At 69.5% G+C, this 15,380-nt stretch overlaps 1 protein-coding gene across 1 annotated transcript in view; it reads left to right on the top strand.

Moving 5' to 3' along the window:
- The window catches only part of KCNH2 (potassium voltage-gated channel subfamily H member 2), a 176,625-nt gene that overhangs the window by 158,816 nt on the left and 2,429 nt on the right, over positions 1-15,380 (top strand). Inside the window, exons 6-13 of the mRNA XM_045004310.1 lie at positions 553-981; positions 3,590-3,977; positions 4,947-5,146; positions 7,173-7,437; positions 8,397-8,590; positions 9,324-9,423; positions 11,849-12,097; positions 14,141-14,327. Of these exons, the coding sequence (XP_044860245.1) occupies positions 553-981; positions 3,590-3,977; positions 4,947-5,146; positions 7,173-7,437; positions 8,397-8,590; positions 9,324-9,423; positions 11,849-12,097; positions 14,141-14,327 (2,012 nt within the window). The remainder of the gene's footprint in view (positions 1-552; positions 982-3,589; positions 3,978-4,946; positions 5,147-7,172; positions 7,438-8,396; positions 8,591-9,323; positions 9,424-11,848; positions 12,098-14,140; positions 14,328-15,380) is intronic.

Below are 15,380 nucleotides of genomic sequence, written 5' to 3'. Positions count from 1 at the left end.
AGCATTGCATGCTGGGAGCTGGGCTCTGGGAGTGGGCGGGGGCCGAGCGGGCGGCGTGGTACTCAGGGAGCGGGCGGGGGCTCGGGCAGGCGGGAGCATTGCGTGCTGGGGGCCGGGCTCTGGGAGAGGGCGGGGGCTCGGGCAGGCGGGAGCATTGCATGCTGGGGGCCGGGCTCTGGGAGCGGGCGGGGAATCGGGCAGGCGGGAGCATTGCATGCTGGGAGCCGGGCTCTGGGAGCGGGCGGGGCCGAGCGGGCGGCGTGGTACTCAGGGAGTGGGCGGGGGCCGAGCGGGCGGCGTGGTACTCGGGGAGCGGGCGGGGACTCGGGCAGGCGGGAGCATTGCGTGCTGGGGGCCGGGCTCTGGGAGTGGGCGGGGGCTCGGGCAGGCGGGAGCATTGCATGCTGGGGGCCGGGCTCTGGGAGCGGGCGGGGAATCGGGCAGGCGGGAGCATTGCATGCTGGGGGCCGGGCTCTGGCCACGCCGCGGGATGCCCATGGCCCTGCCTGCCAGGCTCGTCGCCCGGCTCCCCAGCCCCGTGTGTCCCCACAGGTCCTGTCCCTCGGGGCCGACGTGCTCCCGGAGTACAAGCTGCAGGCCCCGCGCATCCACCGATGGACCATCCTGCACTACAGCCCCTTCAAGGCGGTGTGGGACTGGCTCATCCTGCTGCTGGTCATCTACACGGCCGTCTTCACGCCCTACTCGGCCGCCTTCCTGCTGGGCGAGGAGCCGGAGGACATCCGGCGCAACTGCAGCTACTGCAGCCCCATCAACGTGGTGGACCTGCTGGTGGACATCATGTTCCTCATCGACATCCTCATCAACTTCCGCACCACCTACGTCAACTCCAACGAGGAGGTGGTGAGCCAGCCGGGCCGCATCGCCATCCACTACTTCAAGGGCTGGTTCCTCATCGACATGGTGGCCGCCATCCCCTTCGACCTGCTCGTCTTCGGCTCCGGCTCCGGCTCCGAGGAGGTAACGACCGCGCTGGCCCTGGCGCGACTCCGGCCCTGCCGTGGGGGTGGGGGGCTGGCCCCACCCCTGTATAACCCTGGCCCTCTCCAGCCCCGCCCCATCTGATCCAATCCCACCCCCGTCCAACCCAGGAACTGCCCAACCCCCACCCCCATCTGATCCACCCACCTTCCAGCCCAGCCCTGTCCCACCCAGCCGCCTTCCAGCCCCACCCCCTGTCACAGACCCACGGGCTCGGGGCTGCGCCCCCCGGGACGGTCTCTGGGACAGAATGCCCCCTGCCTGGGAGACCCCTTCACTGCGCCAGCCCCCTGGGGGTCCCGCTCTGCCTCCAGGGGGAGCCACGCGGCCTCACCACCCCTAGACTGGCCCTCTGGGCCTGCAGCCCCCCCAGCCCCGTGAGCTCCGGGCAGCGAGTCCCCCGAGACAGCCCCTGAGGGAGACTCGGCCGCTCGCAGGGATCAGGGCCCCTCACCCAGCCCCGGCAGGGACGCTCCCAGCGCGGGCACAGCCGGGTTCACTCGTTAGCTGGCGCCCGGCCTAGGGGCCCGTCGGGCAGCCCGGGGCAGTGAAGGGTGAAGCAGGGTCCGTCCTGGCCAGCCCCGAGCCCAGCCCGGCTGTGGGGAACCCTCGGGTCCGGCTCCGTCCGTCTGTCTGTCTGTGCGGCCTCCTTGGTCAGAGTGCGGGTGAGAGCCCCGACTGCTTCCCACGACCCCCGCGTACCCCCCTCCCCCAGCCCTGTGGTCCCGAGCTGGGGGCTGTAGCTCCGTGTCCCAGCAATTGGATTTGCCATTGGGCCCCGGCAGCTAGCGACTCCCGGCCTGCCCTGAGAGCAGCTCCCCGCCCCAGGTAACAGTGCAGCAGGTGGGGAAACTGAGGCACACACAGCCGTCATCAAGCTCTTGCAGCACCTTTGTCCAGGCTCGTGGGAAGGAGATCAGAGAATCGCAGCGTCGTAGGGCTGGGAGGGACCTCGAGAGGTCGCCTCGTCCAGTCCCCTGCACACGGGGCAGGGCTCAGTATTCCCCAGGCCAGGGGCTCTGAAACGGGGTCGGGACCCCGTCAGGGGTGGCCAACCTGAGCCTGAGAAGGAGCCAGAATTTACCAGTGTGCATTGCCAGAGCCACAGTAATACGTCAGCAGCCCCCCTCAGCCCGCTCCCAGCGCCTCCCACCCACCGGCAGCCCCCTCCCTCCCCACACCTCCCGATCAGCAGGAGGCTCTGGGGAGGGGGCAGGGCCCATGGCAGAGCAGGGTCTGAGCACTGAGCCCCCCGCCCGGCGTCGGGGCCTGTACAAGGAGCCGCATGTTAACCTCTGAGGAGCCCCAGCTTGGCCACGCCCGGCCCCGGGGGGCGCGAGGTTATTCAGTGAGGGCTGCCCCCAGCCCCGCTCCGCCGCCCGCATTTCTAGTGGTGTTAAAGAGTCAGACCATGGCGGTAATGTCTGCGGGGGGGGGCGGTGCCCGGGGCCCCAGGACAAACGCTGGCGAGCCGCTGGCCCGGCCTGGCCGGTGTCGTAATGGGCGTTAATCCGAGTAACCGCAGGGGCAGCTGGGCCGGGGGCCGGGGGGGGGGGGGGATGCTCCCCAGATGGGGCTGTAGCCTGGGGCGCAGCAGCTCGGGGAAGGACCTGGGGGTTGTGTGGAAAGCAGCCGAACACGGACGTCTCTAACAGCCCTGCTCTGGCTCAGCCGGACACGCCGGGCCGGATGCAGGGGCCCCGGGGGGGGGGAGCCCGGACAGGCCGGGCCGGATGCAGGGCCCCGGGGGGAGCCCGGACAGGCCGGGCCGGATGCAGGGGCCCCGGGGGGAGCCCGGACAGGCCGGGCCGGATGCAGGGCCCCGGGGGGAGCCCGGACAGGCCGGGCCGGATGCAGGGGCCCGGGGGGAGCCCGGCCCGGCCGGGCCGGATGCAGGGGCCCCGGGGGGAGCCCGGACAGGCCGGGTCGGATGCAGGGGCCCGGGGGGAGCCTGGACAGGCCGGGCCGGATGCAGGGGCCCCGGGGGGAGCCCGGACAGGCCGGGCTGGATGCAGGGGCCCCGGGGGGGGGAGCCCGGACAGGCCGGGCCAGATGCAGGGGCCCCGGGGGGAGCCCGGACAGGCCGGGCCGGATGCAGGGGCCCCGGGGGGAGCCCGGACAGGCGGGGCCGGATGCGCGGGCCCCGGGGGGGAGCCCGGACAGGCCCGGCCGGATGCAGGGGCCCCGGGGGAACCCGGACAGGCCCGGCCGGATGCAGGGGCCCGGGGGGCGGATCCCGGACTGGCCGGGCCGGCTGCAGGGGCCCCGGGGGGGGGAGCCCGGACAGGCCCGGCCGGATGCAGGGGCCCCGGGGGGAGCCCGGACAGGCCCGGGCGGATGCAGGGGCCCCGGGGGGGGGGAGCCCGGACAGGCCGGGGCCAGATGCAGGGGCCCCGGGGGAGCCCGGACAGGCCGGGCCGGATGCAGGGGCCCCGGGGGGAGCCCGGACAGGCCGGGCCGGATGCAGGGGCCCCGGGGGGAGCCCGGACAGGCCGGGCCGGGTGCAGGGGCCCCGGGCTCTGCGGGAGGCCGGCCGGGCTGGGCAGAACGGTCCCCGTGGCTTTGAGCCCTGCCCCTCTGCCTGCAGACCACCACGCTGATCGGGCTGCTGAAGACGGCCCGGCTGCTGCGCCTGGTGCGCGTGGCCCGTAAGCTGGATCGCTACTCGGAGTACGGGGCGGCCGTGCTCTTCCTGCTCATGTGCACCTTCGCCCTCATCGCCCACTGGCTGGCCTGCATCTGGTTCGCCATCGGCAACGTGGAGCAGCAGCGCATCGGCTGGCTGCACGCGCTGGGCGAGCAGATCGGCAAGCCCCTGGGCGCCAACGCCTCGCTGCCGGGCCCGAGCACCAAGGACAAGTACGTCACCGCGCTGTACTTCACCTTCAGCAGCCTGACCAGCGTGGGCTTCGGCAACGTCTCCCCCAACACCAACGCCGAGAAGATCTTCTCCATCTGCGTCATGCTCATCGGCTGTGAGTGCGGGGCCGGGCCGGGCGCTGCCTGCGGGGGCTGCCTGCCCCCTGCCTGCCTGCCCCCTGCCTGCCCCCTGCCTGCCAGCCCCCTGCCTGCCTGCCCCCTGCCTGCCCCCTACCTGTGCTGCACCCTGCTTGCCCCCTGCCTTCCCCCTGCCTGCCTGCCCCCTGCCTGCCTGCCCCCTGCCTTCCCCCTGCCTGCCTGCCCCCTGCCTGCCTGCCCCCTGCCTGCCTGCCCCCTGCCTGCCCCCTGCCTGCCTGCCCCCTGCCTGCCCCCTGCCTACCCCTGCCTGCCCCTGCCTGCCCCTGCCTGCCTGCCCCCTGCCTGCCTGCCCCCTGCCTGCCCCCTGCCTCCCCCTGCCTGCCCCTGCCTGCCCCTGCCTGCCCCCTGCCCACCCTGCCTGCCAGCCCCCTGCCTGCCTGCCCCCTGCCTGCCAGCCCCCTGCCTGCCCCCTGCCTGCCTGCCCCCTGCCTGCCTGCCCCCTGCCTGCCCGCCCCCCCTGCCTGCCCCCTGCCTGCTTGCCCCCTGCCTGCCTGCCCCGCCTGCCTGCCCCCTGCCTGCCTGCCCCCTGCCCGCCCCCTACCTATCCCTGCCTGCACCCACCCTGCACCCACCCTGCCCCCTGCCTGCCTCCTGCCTGCCAGCCCTGCCTGTGCTGCCCCTCCTGCCCCCTGCCTACTCCTGCCTGCGCCCGCCCTGCCCACCTGCTCCCCCCGCCTGACCCTGCCCCCTGCCTGCCTCACACCTGTCCCCTGCCTGCCACCGCCCACTCTCTGCCTCACCCACACCTGCGCCCGCCTCTCGCCCATCCCCTGCTTGCCCCACGCCTGCCCCATCCCACCCGTCCCAGGGGAGCAAGCTGGGAGGTGTGGCTGGGAAGGGGTTGCGTATGTGTGGGTGAGTGTGTGTGTGTGTGCTCATGCACACGTGTGTGCGTCCGCACGCTCACCTGCTGCCTCTGCCTCCAGCCCTGATGTACGCCAGCATCTTCGGGAACGTCTCGGCCATCATCCAGCGCCTCTACTCGGGCACCGCCCGCTACCACACCCAGATGCTGCGGGTCCGCGAGTTCATCCGCTTCCACCAGATCCCCAACCCGCTGCGCCAGCGCCTGGAGGAGTATTTCCAGCACGCCTGGTCCTACACCAACGGCATCGACATGAACGCGGTGAGCTGTGGCACGGCCCCTGCACTCAGTGTGGCCGGCTCCCCGAGTCACCCAGCGCCCCGACGGACCCGACACACCCAGCTCCCCTGACGGACCCCGCGTGTCACGGGGTCCCCGGGCGCTGCTCTGGAGCTGCTCCCCACCAAGCCAGGCAGGACTCTGGGGAGCCTCCTCTCCCTCGGAGCAGCCTGTCTGCAGGGCAAGACGCTCCCACGGCTTCACCTCCTGGGTCTCTCCTGGGAGCATTCAGCATCCTCTGCTCCTCCGTGCGCTTCCCCCAGCGAATCCGCCCAGGTGGGGTCCTGGGGAAGCCACAGGGTCCTGCCCCCCCACTGCGCAGTCAGACGTGACTCTCAGCCAGCCAGGAACACAGAGGTTTAGCATCCCCTTGCGGGGGGGAAGGGCCTGGCCATTAGTTGCCAGGTGACAGAGGGTCGGCCAGAAACTGAGCCCCCCACCCCCCCTCACAGTATTCAGAGGAAACAGAGAGATCACTTGATCATTGCCTGTTAGGTTCACTCCCTCTGGGGCACCTGGCACTGGCCACTGTCGGCAGACAGATACTGGGCTGGATGGACCGTTGGTCTGACCCGGTACGGCCAGTCTTATGTTCTTATTAAGAACAGTCCCACTTTGTCCCCGACGGACCCCGCAGCACCACCCCACACTCAGCACAGTCAGCTCCCTGACTGACCCGAGGCACCCAGCTCCCCGACAGACCCCGCACCCCACACAGAGACACACACCCACACCCCCCTTCACATCCAGACACACCCCCCCCCTCTACACAGCCAGGGATGTACAGACACACACAGAGACGTACAGACCCATACGCACACACACAGACACATGAGCACACCCACCCACACCTGTATATCCGTTGTCACGGACTCACAGATCGTGCCCACTCCTGTCCCCGTGCGCTCCGTGGGGGGGGCCTCTTTCAGTGCAACAGCCCTTCTCGGGGGTCCACCCTCTCTCGGGGTCAGGCCCCTCCACCTCCTGGAGCCGCACCTCTCTGAGCCTCAGCACGTCTGTCTGTGCCGTGGGCCCCTCAGGGAGTCCCCTCGCTCTGGGCCCCCGGGGCCTCCACCCCCCAAAGAGAATAATACCCCCCCACACACACGCCCTCTTCTCCAGACCGCAGCGACTCTCCCCCAGCGTAACACAGGAGGGTTTATTGAGCGTCTGAACCCAGCACAGGAAACTCTCCGGCCTCAGGCCTGGCTCCCTCAGCCCAGCACATCCCAGTCCCCCTGCAGCCAGGGGGGCTCTGCCTGCTCCCCCCCTCCAGCCCCGAGCCCCCCTGCTTCCCAGCTGGGCCTCTGATATCCCCGGCCCCAAGCCCCCCCTGTCCATTGGCTTCTCTCCAGGGAAACAGGGTCGCCTGGGCCTCCTCTCCCCTCTTCTGTCCTCTGGCCCCTCGGGCTGGAACCGGCTGGTCAGGTCACCGGGGTCCTCTCCCCGCAGCCCATTGTCCCCCACTGGCCAGAACCGGCTGTGACTCCTGAGCCGGGTCTCCGGGTCCCCAGGTCCCCAGTCGCTGGGGTCTCCATCCTCCAGGCCGTCGGACGGGGTCCCGAGTTCCCTCTCTGGTCCTCTACCATCCCTCTCCCCTCACCCCATTAAACCAGTAACACCCGGGGACACTGAGTCCCACCCCCCTGCATGCAACCCCCTGGGAAACACGGAAAAGCAAGAAACTCCCCCACTTGGTCACCCCCCGCCCCACAGCTGCGTACACCACACCCACACCCACTGCCACAGAGAGACACGTACACACAGAGCCTCGGGTGCCCAGCTGTCCCGATTTTATAGGACAGTCCCGATATTTGGGGCTTTGTGCTATACAGGTGCCTATTACCCCCCACCCCCCGTCCTGGTTTTTCACACTTGCTGTCTGGTCACCCTAGCAGAGCCACAACCAAGCCAAACGGCCCACACAGGCCACATGGGCACAGCCGGCCTGCCGCGGCCAGCCCCTGCGCTCCCTGCCCGGTAACGGGCTCTCTCCACCCGCCCGCAGGTGCTGAAGGGCTTCCCCGAGTGCCTGCAGGCCGACATCTGCCTGCACCTCAACCGCAGCCTGCTGCAGAGCTGCCGGCCCTTCCAGGGCGCCAGCCAGGGCTGCCTGCGCGCCCTGGCCATGAAGTTCAAGACCACGCACGCCCCGCCCGGCGACACGCTGGTGCACGCTGGCGACGTGCTCACCGCGCTCTACTTCATCTCCCGCGGCTCCATCGAGATCCTGCGCCGCGACAGGGTGGTGGCCCTCCTGGGGGAGGGGGCGGGCGCGGCCGGGCGGGCGGGGGGGGCGGGCGGGACGGGGGGGCGGATGCTGCCAGCTGGGGGGGGGGGCGGGCGCTGCCGGGCAGGCGGGGGGGGGGGCGTTCGGGACGGGGGGGGAAGCTGCCAGCAGGGGGGGGGGCGGGCGCTGCCGGGTTTGGGGGCGCTGCCAGGCAGGCAGGGTGGTGGGCATGCGGGGCGAGGGGGGGGCGGATGCTGCCAGCTGGGGGGGGGGGGTTGGGCACTGCTGGGTGTTTGGGGGGTGCTGGATGGGCAGTGCCAGACCGGGGGGGCGGGAGCTGTGGGGGGGGCAGTGGATGCTGCCAGTGGGGGGGCACTGCCCGTTGAGGTGAGGGACTGCTGACCAGGAGCTGGGCACTGCCAGGGGGCAGGAGCTGTGGGGTGGCACTGCCAGACAGGGGGGCATGGCCATGGGCTCTCTGTCCCTCACATCACCCCATGGCACAGCCCCCAGCCTGGCGCCCAGGAGAACCTAACAGCACCCCCCTGGCCCAGCCCACCCCCGGCGTGTGCCCCCCCATCCTGCCCAGCCCACCCCCGGCGTGTGCCCCCCCCATCCTGCCCAGCCCACCCCCGGCGTGTGCCCCCCCATCCTGCCCAGCCCGCCCCCGGCCTGTGCCCCCCATCCTGCCCAGCCCTCCCCCGGCCTGTGCCCCCCCCATCCTGCCCAGCCCTCCCCCGGCGTGTGCCCCCCATCCTGCCCAGCCCTCCCCCGGCCTGTGCCCCCCCCATCCTGCCCAGCCCGCCCCCGGCGTGTGCCCCCCCCATCCTGCCCAGCCCTCCCCCGGCCTGTGCCCCCCCCATCCTGCCCAGTCCGCCCCGGGCGTGTGCCCCCCCCATCCTGCCCAGCCCCCCCCCGGCCTGTGCCCCCCCCATCCTGCCCAGCCCGCCCCTGGCACGTGCCCCATGGGAGACCCGCGCTGACCCTGCCGTGCCGCCCCAGGGAAGAACGACATCTTCGGGGAGCCACTGAACCTGTACGCGCGGCCGGGCAAGTCCAACGCGGACGTGCGGGCTCTGACCTACTGCGACCTTCACAAGATCCAGCGGGAGGAGCTGCTGGAGGTGCTGGACATGTACCCCGAGTTCTCCGACCGCTTCTGGGCCAGCCTGGAGATTACCTTCAACCTGCGGGACGTGAGAGCCGGGGGAGCGCTTCGGGGCGGGGGGGGGGCCCGGCGGGGGGGAGAGCTTCGGGGGCTCTGGGGGACGGGGGGTTGCCAGGACGGGGGGAGAGCTTCGGGGGCTCTGGGGGCGGGGGGGTGCCGGGCCGGGGGGAGAGCTTCGGGGGCTCTGAGGGCGGGGGTGTGCCAGGCCGGGGGAAGAGCTTCGGGGGCTCTGGGGGCGGGGGGGTGCCAGGCCGGGGAGAGAGCTTTGGGGGCTCAGCCAGGGCAAGGGGGGAGAGCTTCGGGGGGCTCAGACAGGCTTGGAGGGGAGAGCTTTGGGGGTGCTCAGCCAGAGCCAGGGAGGAGAGTTCTGGGGGTGCTCAGCCAGGCTGGGGGGGCTCCGTGGGCTCTCAGCCAGGCTGGGGGGGGGCTGTGTGGGCTCTCAGCCAGGCTGGGGCGGCTCTGTGGGCTCTCAGACAGGCTGGGGGGGGCTCTGTGGGCTCTCAGCCAGGCTGGGGGGGGCTCTGTGGGCTCTCAGCCAGGCTGGGGGGGACATCCCCACCTGCTTCTGACCCCACTCCACCCCCACCCAGCCATCCACCCTGCCCCCAACTAACCAGCAGTGTATTCACCCACCCACTGTGCCATCCACCAACCTGTCCCCCACCTGCCAGCGCCCCCACCCACCTAACCACCAGTGTATCCATCTCCCCCTCTCCCCCTGCCCAGTTCCTGGCCCGGCTCACGGCTCTCCCTCCTTGCAGACCAACATGATCCCTGGCTCCCCCGGCAGCACCGAGCTGGATGGCGGCTTCAACCGGCTGCGGCGCCGCAAACTGTCCTTCCGCCGGCGCACGGACAAGGGTGAGTGGGGGGGCAGCAAGCCCGAGGGGCCGGGGGCCTCCCGCAGTGTAGGCTCTGTGCCCTGCTGAGGGCACCCGCCCCGCTCCCAGCACAGGGTCAGTGGCTCCGCCCAGAGCACCAGCCCCTACTCCTGGGGGAATTCTGTGCCCCAAAATTAAAAATTCTTCCACAGAAAATTAAAAATTCTGTGCGCAATATTTTAAAATTCTGCATATTTTGTCAAAATAACACACTGTAATCACACCAGTTTCAACTATTTTTGGTCATTTATTCCAAACCACCCACCAGCAGGTGTGTCTGTAACAACGCAGACAGCAACAAAGATTCAGGAAATGTTTTTTGACAGATAGATTCCTTACTAGGCATATTCCCAGTGGTGAGCTCCAGCCGGTTCGCACCGGTTCGCGCGAACCGGTTGTTAAATTTAGAAGCCTTTTTAGAACCGGTTGTTCCAGGACAATCGGTTCTAAAAAGCTTTTAAATTTAACAAAGGCTCGGGCAGCTGTCCGCCCGGCCCCGGCCCCAGCTCACCTCCCCGTCTCCCCTGAATGCTCCGCCCTCCTTCTCCTCCCCTTCCCCTGCTTCCCGCGAATCAAATGTTCGTGGGAAGCCTGAAAAATGCAGCAGCCAGGTAAGCTCGGCGCGCCGGGGAGGTGGGACGGGACGGTGTGTGCCTGGCCCAGTCCGGCTCCCCCTGGCTCCGGCCGAGCACCCCAGCCAAGCACCACCAGCTCGGGCTGGTCTCGGCTGAGCGGCTCGGACCCAGCCCAGCTCGGGACCCGCAGCTCTGGCCCGGCCCGGGGAGTCGGGCCCCGCGGCTCCGGCCCCGGTGCCCGCCGAGCGACTCCGGCCTGGCCTGGGGAGTCGGGCCCCGCGGCTCCGGCCCGGCCCGGGGAGTCGGGCCCGACGGCACTGGTCGAGGTCCCCGCGGAGCGGACCCGGACCCAGGCACTGTGGTAAGGGGGCAGGGAGCAGGGAGGCGGTGTTCGGTGGGTTGTGGGGGGTCAGGGGGGTCAGAGGGCAGAGAACCGGGGGATTGAATGGGGGCCCGGGTCCCGGGGGGGCAGTCAGGAAGGAGCAGGGGTTGGATGAGGTGCTGGGGGGCAGTCAGGGACAGAGAGAAGGGTGGTTGGATGGGGCAGGGGTCCCAGGGGGCCATCAAGAATGAGAGGAGAGGTTGGATGGGGCTGCAAGGGGCAGTCAGGGGACAGGGAAGGGGGGATGGGTCAGGGGTCCCTGGGGGGGCTGTCAAGGAACATGGGGGGTTGGACGGGGCACGACCCCCTCATGAGGTGAGGAGGAGGGAACCGGTTGTTAAAATTTTGGCAGCTCATCACTGCATATTCCTACAGAGCTGAGCACTAATTCATGCAAACTACAGCACAGAACCGTATCCCCTGCCCCCCCAGAAGCAGAGCAGAGGCTGGCGGGAGTCGGCTAATGGAGGAGCTGAGGGAGAGGGAACCACATTGCTGGGAAGGAGCCTGGGTGTGGACTTGGGGGGTTGTTGGGTGTGTGTGAGAAAAGTCTGGGACAGGTTTTGGGGGGTGGGGAGGGATTGTTGGGGAGCTTCCCCCATGCAGACCCTGGCTGAGCCCTAGCCGCTCCCATTCAGTCAGGCACCGCTGCCCCTGTTTCCATGTGTTCCTGCACCCCCATGTGTCCTTGCACCACCTGCTTGCATCCGACGAAGTGGGGATTCACCCACGAAAGCTCATGCTGCAAAACGTCTGTTAGTCTATAAGGTGCCACAGGATTCTCTGCTGCTTCTACAGAACCAGACTAACACGGCTCCCCCGCTGATACCTGTCCATGTGTGTCCCTCCACCCCCATTTGGACACCCCCTCCCCCCATCCCCATGGGCCCCTGTACCCCGTCCCCAACCCAATGTGTCTCTGTGCCCCACTCCGCCACTCCCTGTCCCTACGTAGCTCTGCACCCCCGCCCCCATCACCGTGCGGCCCTGCACCTCCACTCCCATTCAACCCCCACCCCAGGCTGTCCTCCCCCACTCGTCCTTCTGAGCCCTTGTCTAAGCCCCTGCCCCAAGCACCCCACACTGTGTCTCACCAAAGCGCCTGTCTCCTGGCCTGGCCTGACAGGCCCAGCGACGACGGCACTACAGGCTCTTTCTCCTCCCTAGCTGTCCGGGAGCTGCTGCTCTGTTCTATTGGCACAGTGCCCTCTGGTGGGCAAAAGGCAGAACTGCAGCAACATTTCAGCAGAAGCTTTTTTCTGTGCAAAAAATTAAAAGTCTGCAGAGCTAATTCATTAGGCACGTGTGCAGTGGCGCAGAGTTCCCCAGGAGTAAACCCGCCTCCCAGCGCAGGCTCCGTGCCCCGCCCAGGGCACAGAGGGCTCCGCCCTGGCATTGGACCCCCAGTTGGCTCCTCCCAGCCTCACTCTCTGTCCCCCACGCCGCAGACCCGGAGAATGCCGGGGAGCTGAGGAGCAGCCAGAAGCCGCTGAGGACGGGTCGGACCCACCAGGCGCCGGGGGTCCCGGGGGATCAGCCCGACTGGGAGCCCTCCAGCTCACCCTCCAGCGACGAGGGCGAGCGCCCCGCACCCCTCACCCGCGCCAGCCAGCTGTCCCCCCTCCGCGCCAACGGGGAGCTGCTGATCCAGGGCGACGGGCAGCCCAAGGGCAGCGAGACGGGCAGCCCCCTCTCAGGTGGGACAGGGCACAGCACGTGTGGGGAGGGCCCTGGGGCTGGGTGCCTGGGGGGACACCAAGAGGAACATGGGGGACAGCATGGGGGGGAGGGGAGGGGCTCCAGCGAACCGGTGCCAGGGGGCGCAGGCTCGTCACAGGCCTGATGGCTGCCTGGGGTGGCTGAGGCCTGCAGGCGCCCGCCTCGACCAGTGCCAGGCCGTGGCCATGCTGGGCACGGCCGAGCGATGCTGCCGTGTGTCTGACTGGCCTGGCCCATGGGCAGCCAGCCGCGCCCAGCTGTGAGTGCGGCAGGGACAGCGAGGTCAGGCCTGGGCACGAGCTAATACCTGTCTGCCAGCGTATGGGGCCAGCCGGCTGCAGCGCCAGGCCCCCCCTTGGCCTCTCAGGCACATTCCTGGGCAGCAACACTCACGCTGCCCTCCTGCTCTGCACCCCCCATCCCCTGCCCAAAGGGCACCGGCTAACGCTGGGCAAGCAGCCCTGGCACTTCCCCATGGCCCCTGCGCCGGTGCTGCCCGGGGGCCAGCTGGGGTCACTCAATCAGGGTGAGCTGCAAACAGACCGGGGCAGCCAAACCCCCAACGCTGGTGGATCTTCCAGTCCTTAGATTTACCAACCAGCCCCAAACAGCTTCTCTAGCACCTCACTGGTCACTCAGAGTCCAAACCCCGCAGCTCCCTTCAAGTGCCCAGCCCCCGGCCTCGGCCAGACACACCTGTCAGAGATGCTGATGATTCCTGAAAATCTGATCTCATCCTATAAAAGAAAAGGTTCTTCCAACCCCAAAGGATCAGCCACACACCCAGCTCCAATTATAACTTAGATCGTACCCACAATACACGCTACAGCCAATTCTTATTAAACCAAAATGTATTAAAAAAGAACAGAGAGAGAGAGTTGGTTAAAAGATCAATCTACAGACGGACTTGAATTCAATTCTTGAGGTCCAGATACAGAGCAGAGATGGTGAGTTCTTATACGTTTCCAGCAGCCTTTCGGCCTGAGAGAACAATCGGCCTCACTCTCCTTCCAACCAGCCTGGCAATTAGCCCAGGGTAATTTACCCGTTGTCAGCTCAGATACAAGTCACCACAACCTTCAGAGAGACACAGACACTGATCCTATTGCCCTCAAGTATCATCACACATGTTAATCTTCCTTCTTTGACCTTTGATCTTTGACCTTGTCTAGCGCTAGACAAGCCTTGTTTGCTGCCATCCCAGCCCTGAGCACCCCCTCCCCTGGAGATCTCTCCCAGCGCGGCCGCAGTTCCCAGCTCTGGTCACTCACAGATCTTCTGAGCCCGGCTGGGAAGCTGGGCCCTGGGTCAGGGCTCTTGCTGGCCCTGTCACCTTCCAGTGAGATGTTAGATCAGCCTCCTAAGGGCACAGCCCCTGCCCGGCTCACCGGGCTCCTTGTTAGCCCCCTGCCCTGGCACCCCAGGCCCCTCTGCCCAGCCAGGCAGGGCTCCTGCCCTGTGCCACCCGCTCCCCTCTGCCGGGCCAGGGGCTCAGGCTGGCGGGGGCCCTCGGTGCCTGCACCCCGCCCCTCAGAGCCCGTTGTGCAGAGCCAGCCCAACCTCGGGGGCCCTCTGCCAGCCGGCCCCGGCCCCGGCCCCACGGCATCGTCAGCACGGGGACGAGACACCCCGACGTCGGCACTCGTGCAGCCCCCCCCGGCCCCGCCCACGCTCCTCACGGGCCCCATGGCGCTAGCGGGGGAGGGTCCCATATGGATGGTGGGGGTGGGGGAAGGCCTGGCAGGGGACAGGGGCAGGCCCCATGTGGACAGTGCGGGGTGCGGGCCCCACAGGGACAGCGGGGGGGCGGGACCCACAGGGACAGTGGGGGAGGGGTGTGGGCCCCACAGGGACAGCGGGGGAGGGGTGTGGGCCCCACAGGGACACCGGGGGGAGCGGGCCCCACAGGTTGGGGTGTGAGTCCCTTGGGCCCGGGGCCAGCCCCACCTGAGGTCTCTGTCTCAGAGCTCAGCAGCCCTCGGGCGCGGCCCTGACCCATCTCTCCCCTCCCCTCCCCTCAGGCGCCTTCTCGGGGGTGTCCAACATCTTCAGCTTCTGGGGCGAGAGCCGGGGGCGGCAGTACCAGGAGCTGCCCCACTGCACTGTCCCGGCCCACGCCGGCCTCAGCACGGCCCTGCCCCCCCGGGCCCGCCAGCCCCACGCCGAGCTGCAGAGCCGGCTGGACCAGCTGCAGCAGCAGCTCAACAGGTAGTGGGGGGGGGGGTGTCTTACACCGGGCAGCTGCCCGGGCGGGGAGTGCGGGGGGCAGGTGGGGGGGGGGGGGGGGTGGGGACATGGCAGGGAAAGGCCCCGGGGGGCAGGTGTGTGTGGGGGGGGGTGGGGACATGGCAGGGAAAGGCCCCGGGGGGCAGGTGTGGGGGGGGCGTGGCAGGGAAAGGCCCCGGGGGGCAGGTGGGGGGGGGAACATGGCAGGGAAAGGCCCCGGGGGGCAGGTGGGGGGGGACATGGCAGGGAAAGGCCCCGGGGGGCAGGTGGGGGGGGGACATGGCTGGGAAAGGCCCCGGGGGGCAGGTGGGGGGGGTTGGGGACATGGCAGGGAAAGGCCCCGGGGGGCAGGGGGGGGGGGGGCGTGGCAGGGAAAGGCCTCGGGGGGCAGGTGGGGGGGGTTGGGGACATGGCTGGGAAAGGCCCCGGGGGGGGACGGTGTGGGGGGTTGGGGACATCGCAGGGCAACGCCCGGGGGGGGCAGGGGGGGGGGGGGGTGGGGACATGGCAGGGAAAGGCCCCGGGGGGCAGGTGTGGGGCGGGACATGGCTGGGAAAGGCCCTGGGGGGGCAGGTGTGGGGGGGGTTGGGGACATGGCTGGGAAAGGCCCTGGGGGGGGCAGGTGTGGGGGGGGTTGGGGACATGGCTGGGAAAGGCCCTGGGGGGGCAGGTGTGGGGGGGTTGGGGACATGGCTGGGAAAGGCCCGGGGGGGGCAGGTGGGGGGGGGGATGCCGACATTCCTGGGAAAGGCCCTGGGGGGCAGGTTTGGGGGGAACATGGCTGGGAAAGGCCCTGGGGGGCAGGTGTGGGGGGGGCGTGGCAGGGAAAGGCCTCGGGGGGGGCAGGTGGGGGGGGTTGGGGGCATGGCAGGGAAAGGCCCCGGGGGGGCAGGTGGGGGGGGGTTGGGGGCGTGGCTGGGAAAGGCCCCGGGGGGGCAGGTGTGGGGGGGGTTGGGGACATGGCAGGGAAAGGCCCCAGGGGGCAGGTGGGGGGGGGTTGGGGACATGGCAGGGAAAGGCCCCGGGGGGCAGGTG

Source organism: Mauremys mutica, chromosome 2, assembly GCF_020497125.1.
Source record: "Mauremys mutica isolate MM-2020 ecotype Southern chromosome 2, ASM2049712v1, whole genome shotgun sequence".
Lineage (NCBI taxonomy): Eukaryota > Metazoa > Chordata > Testudines > Geoemydidae > Mauremys > Mauremys mutica.
The sequence above is the reverse complement of the archived record's forward strand: the minus strand, read 5'-3'. Positions and strand labels throughout refer to the sequence as shown.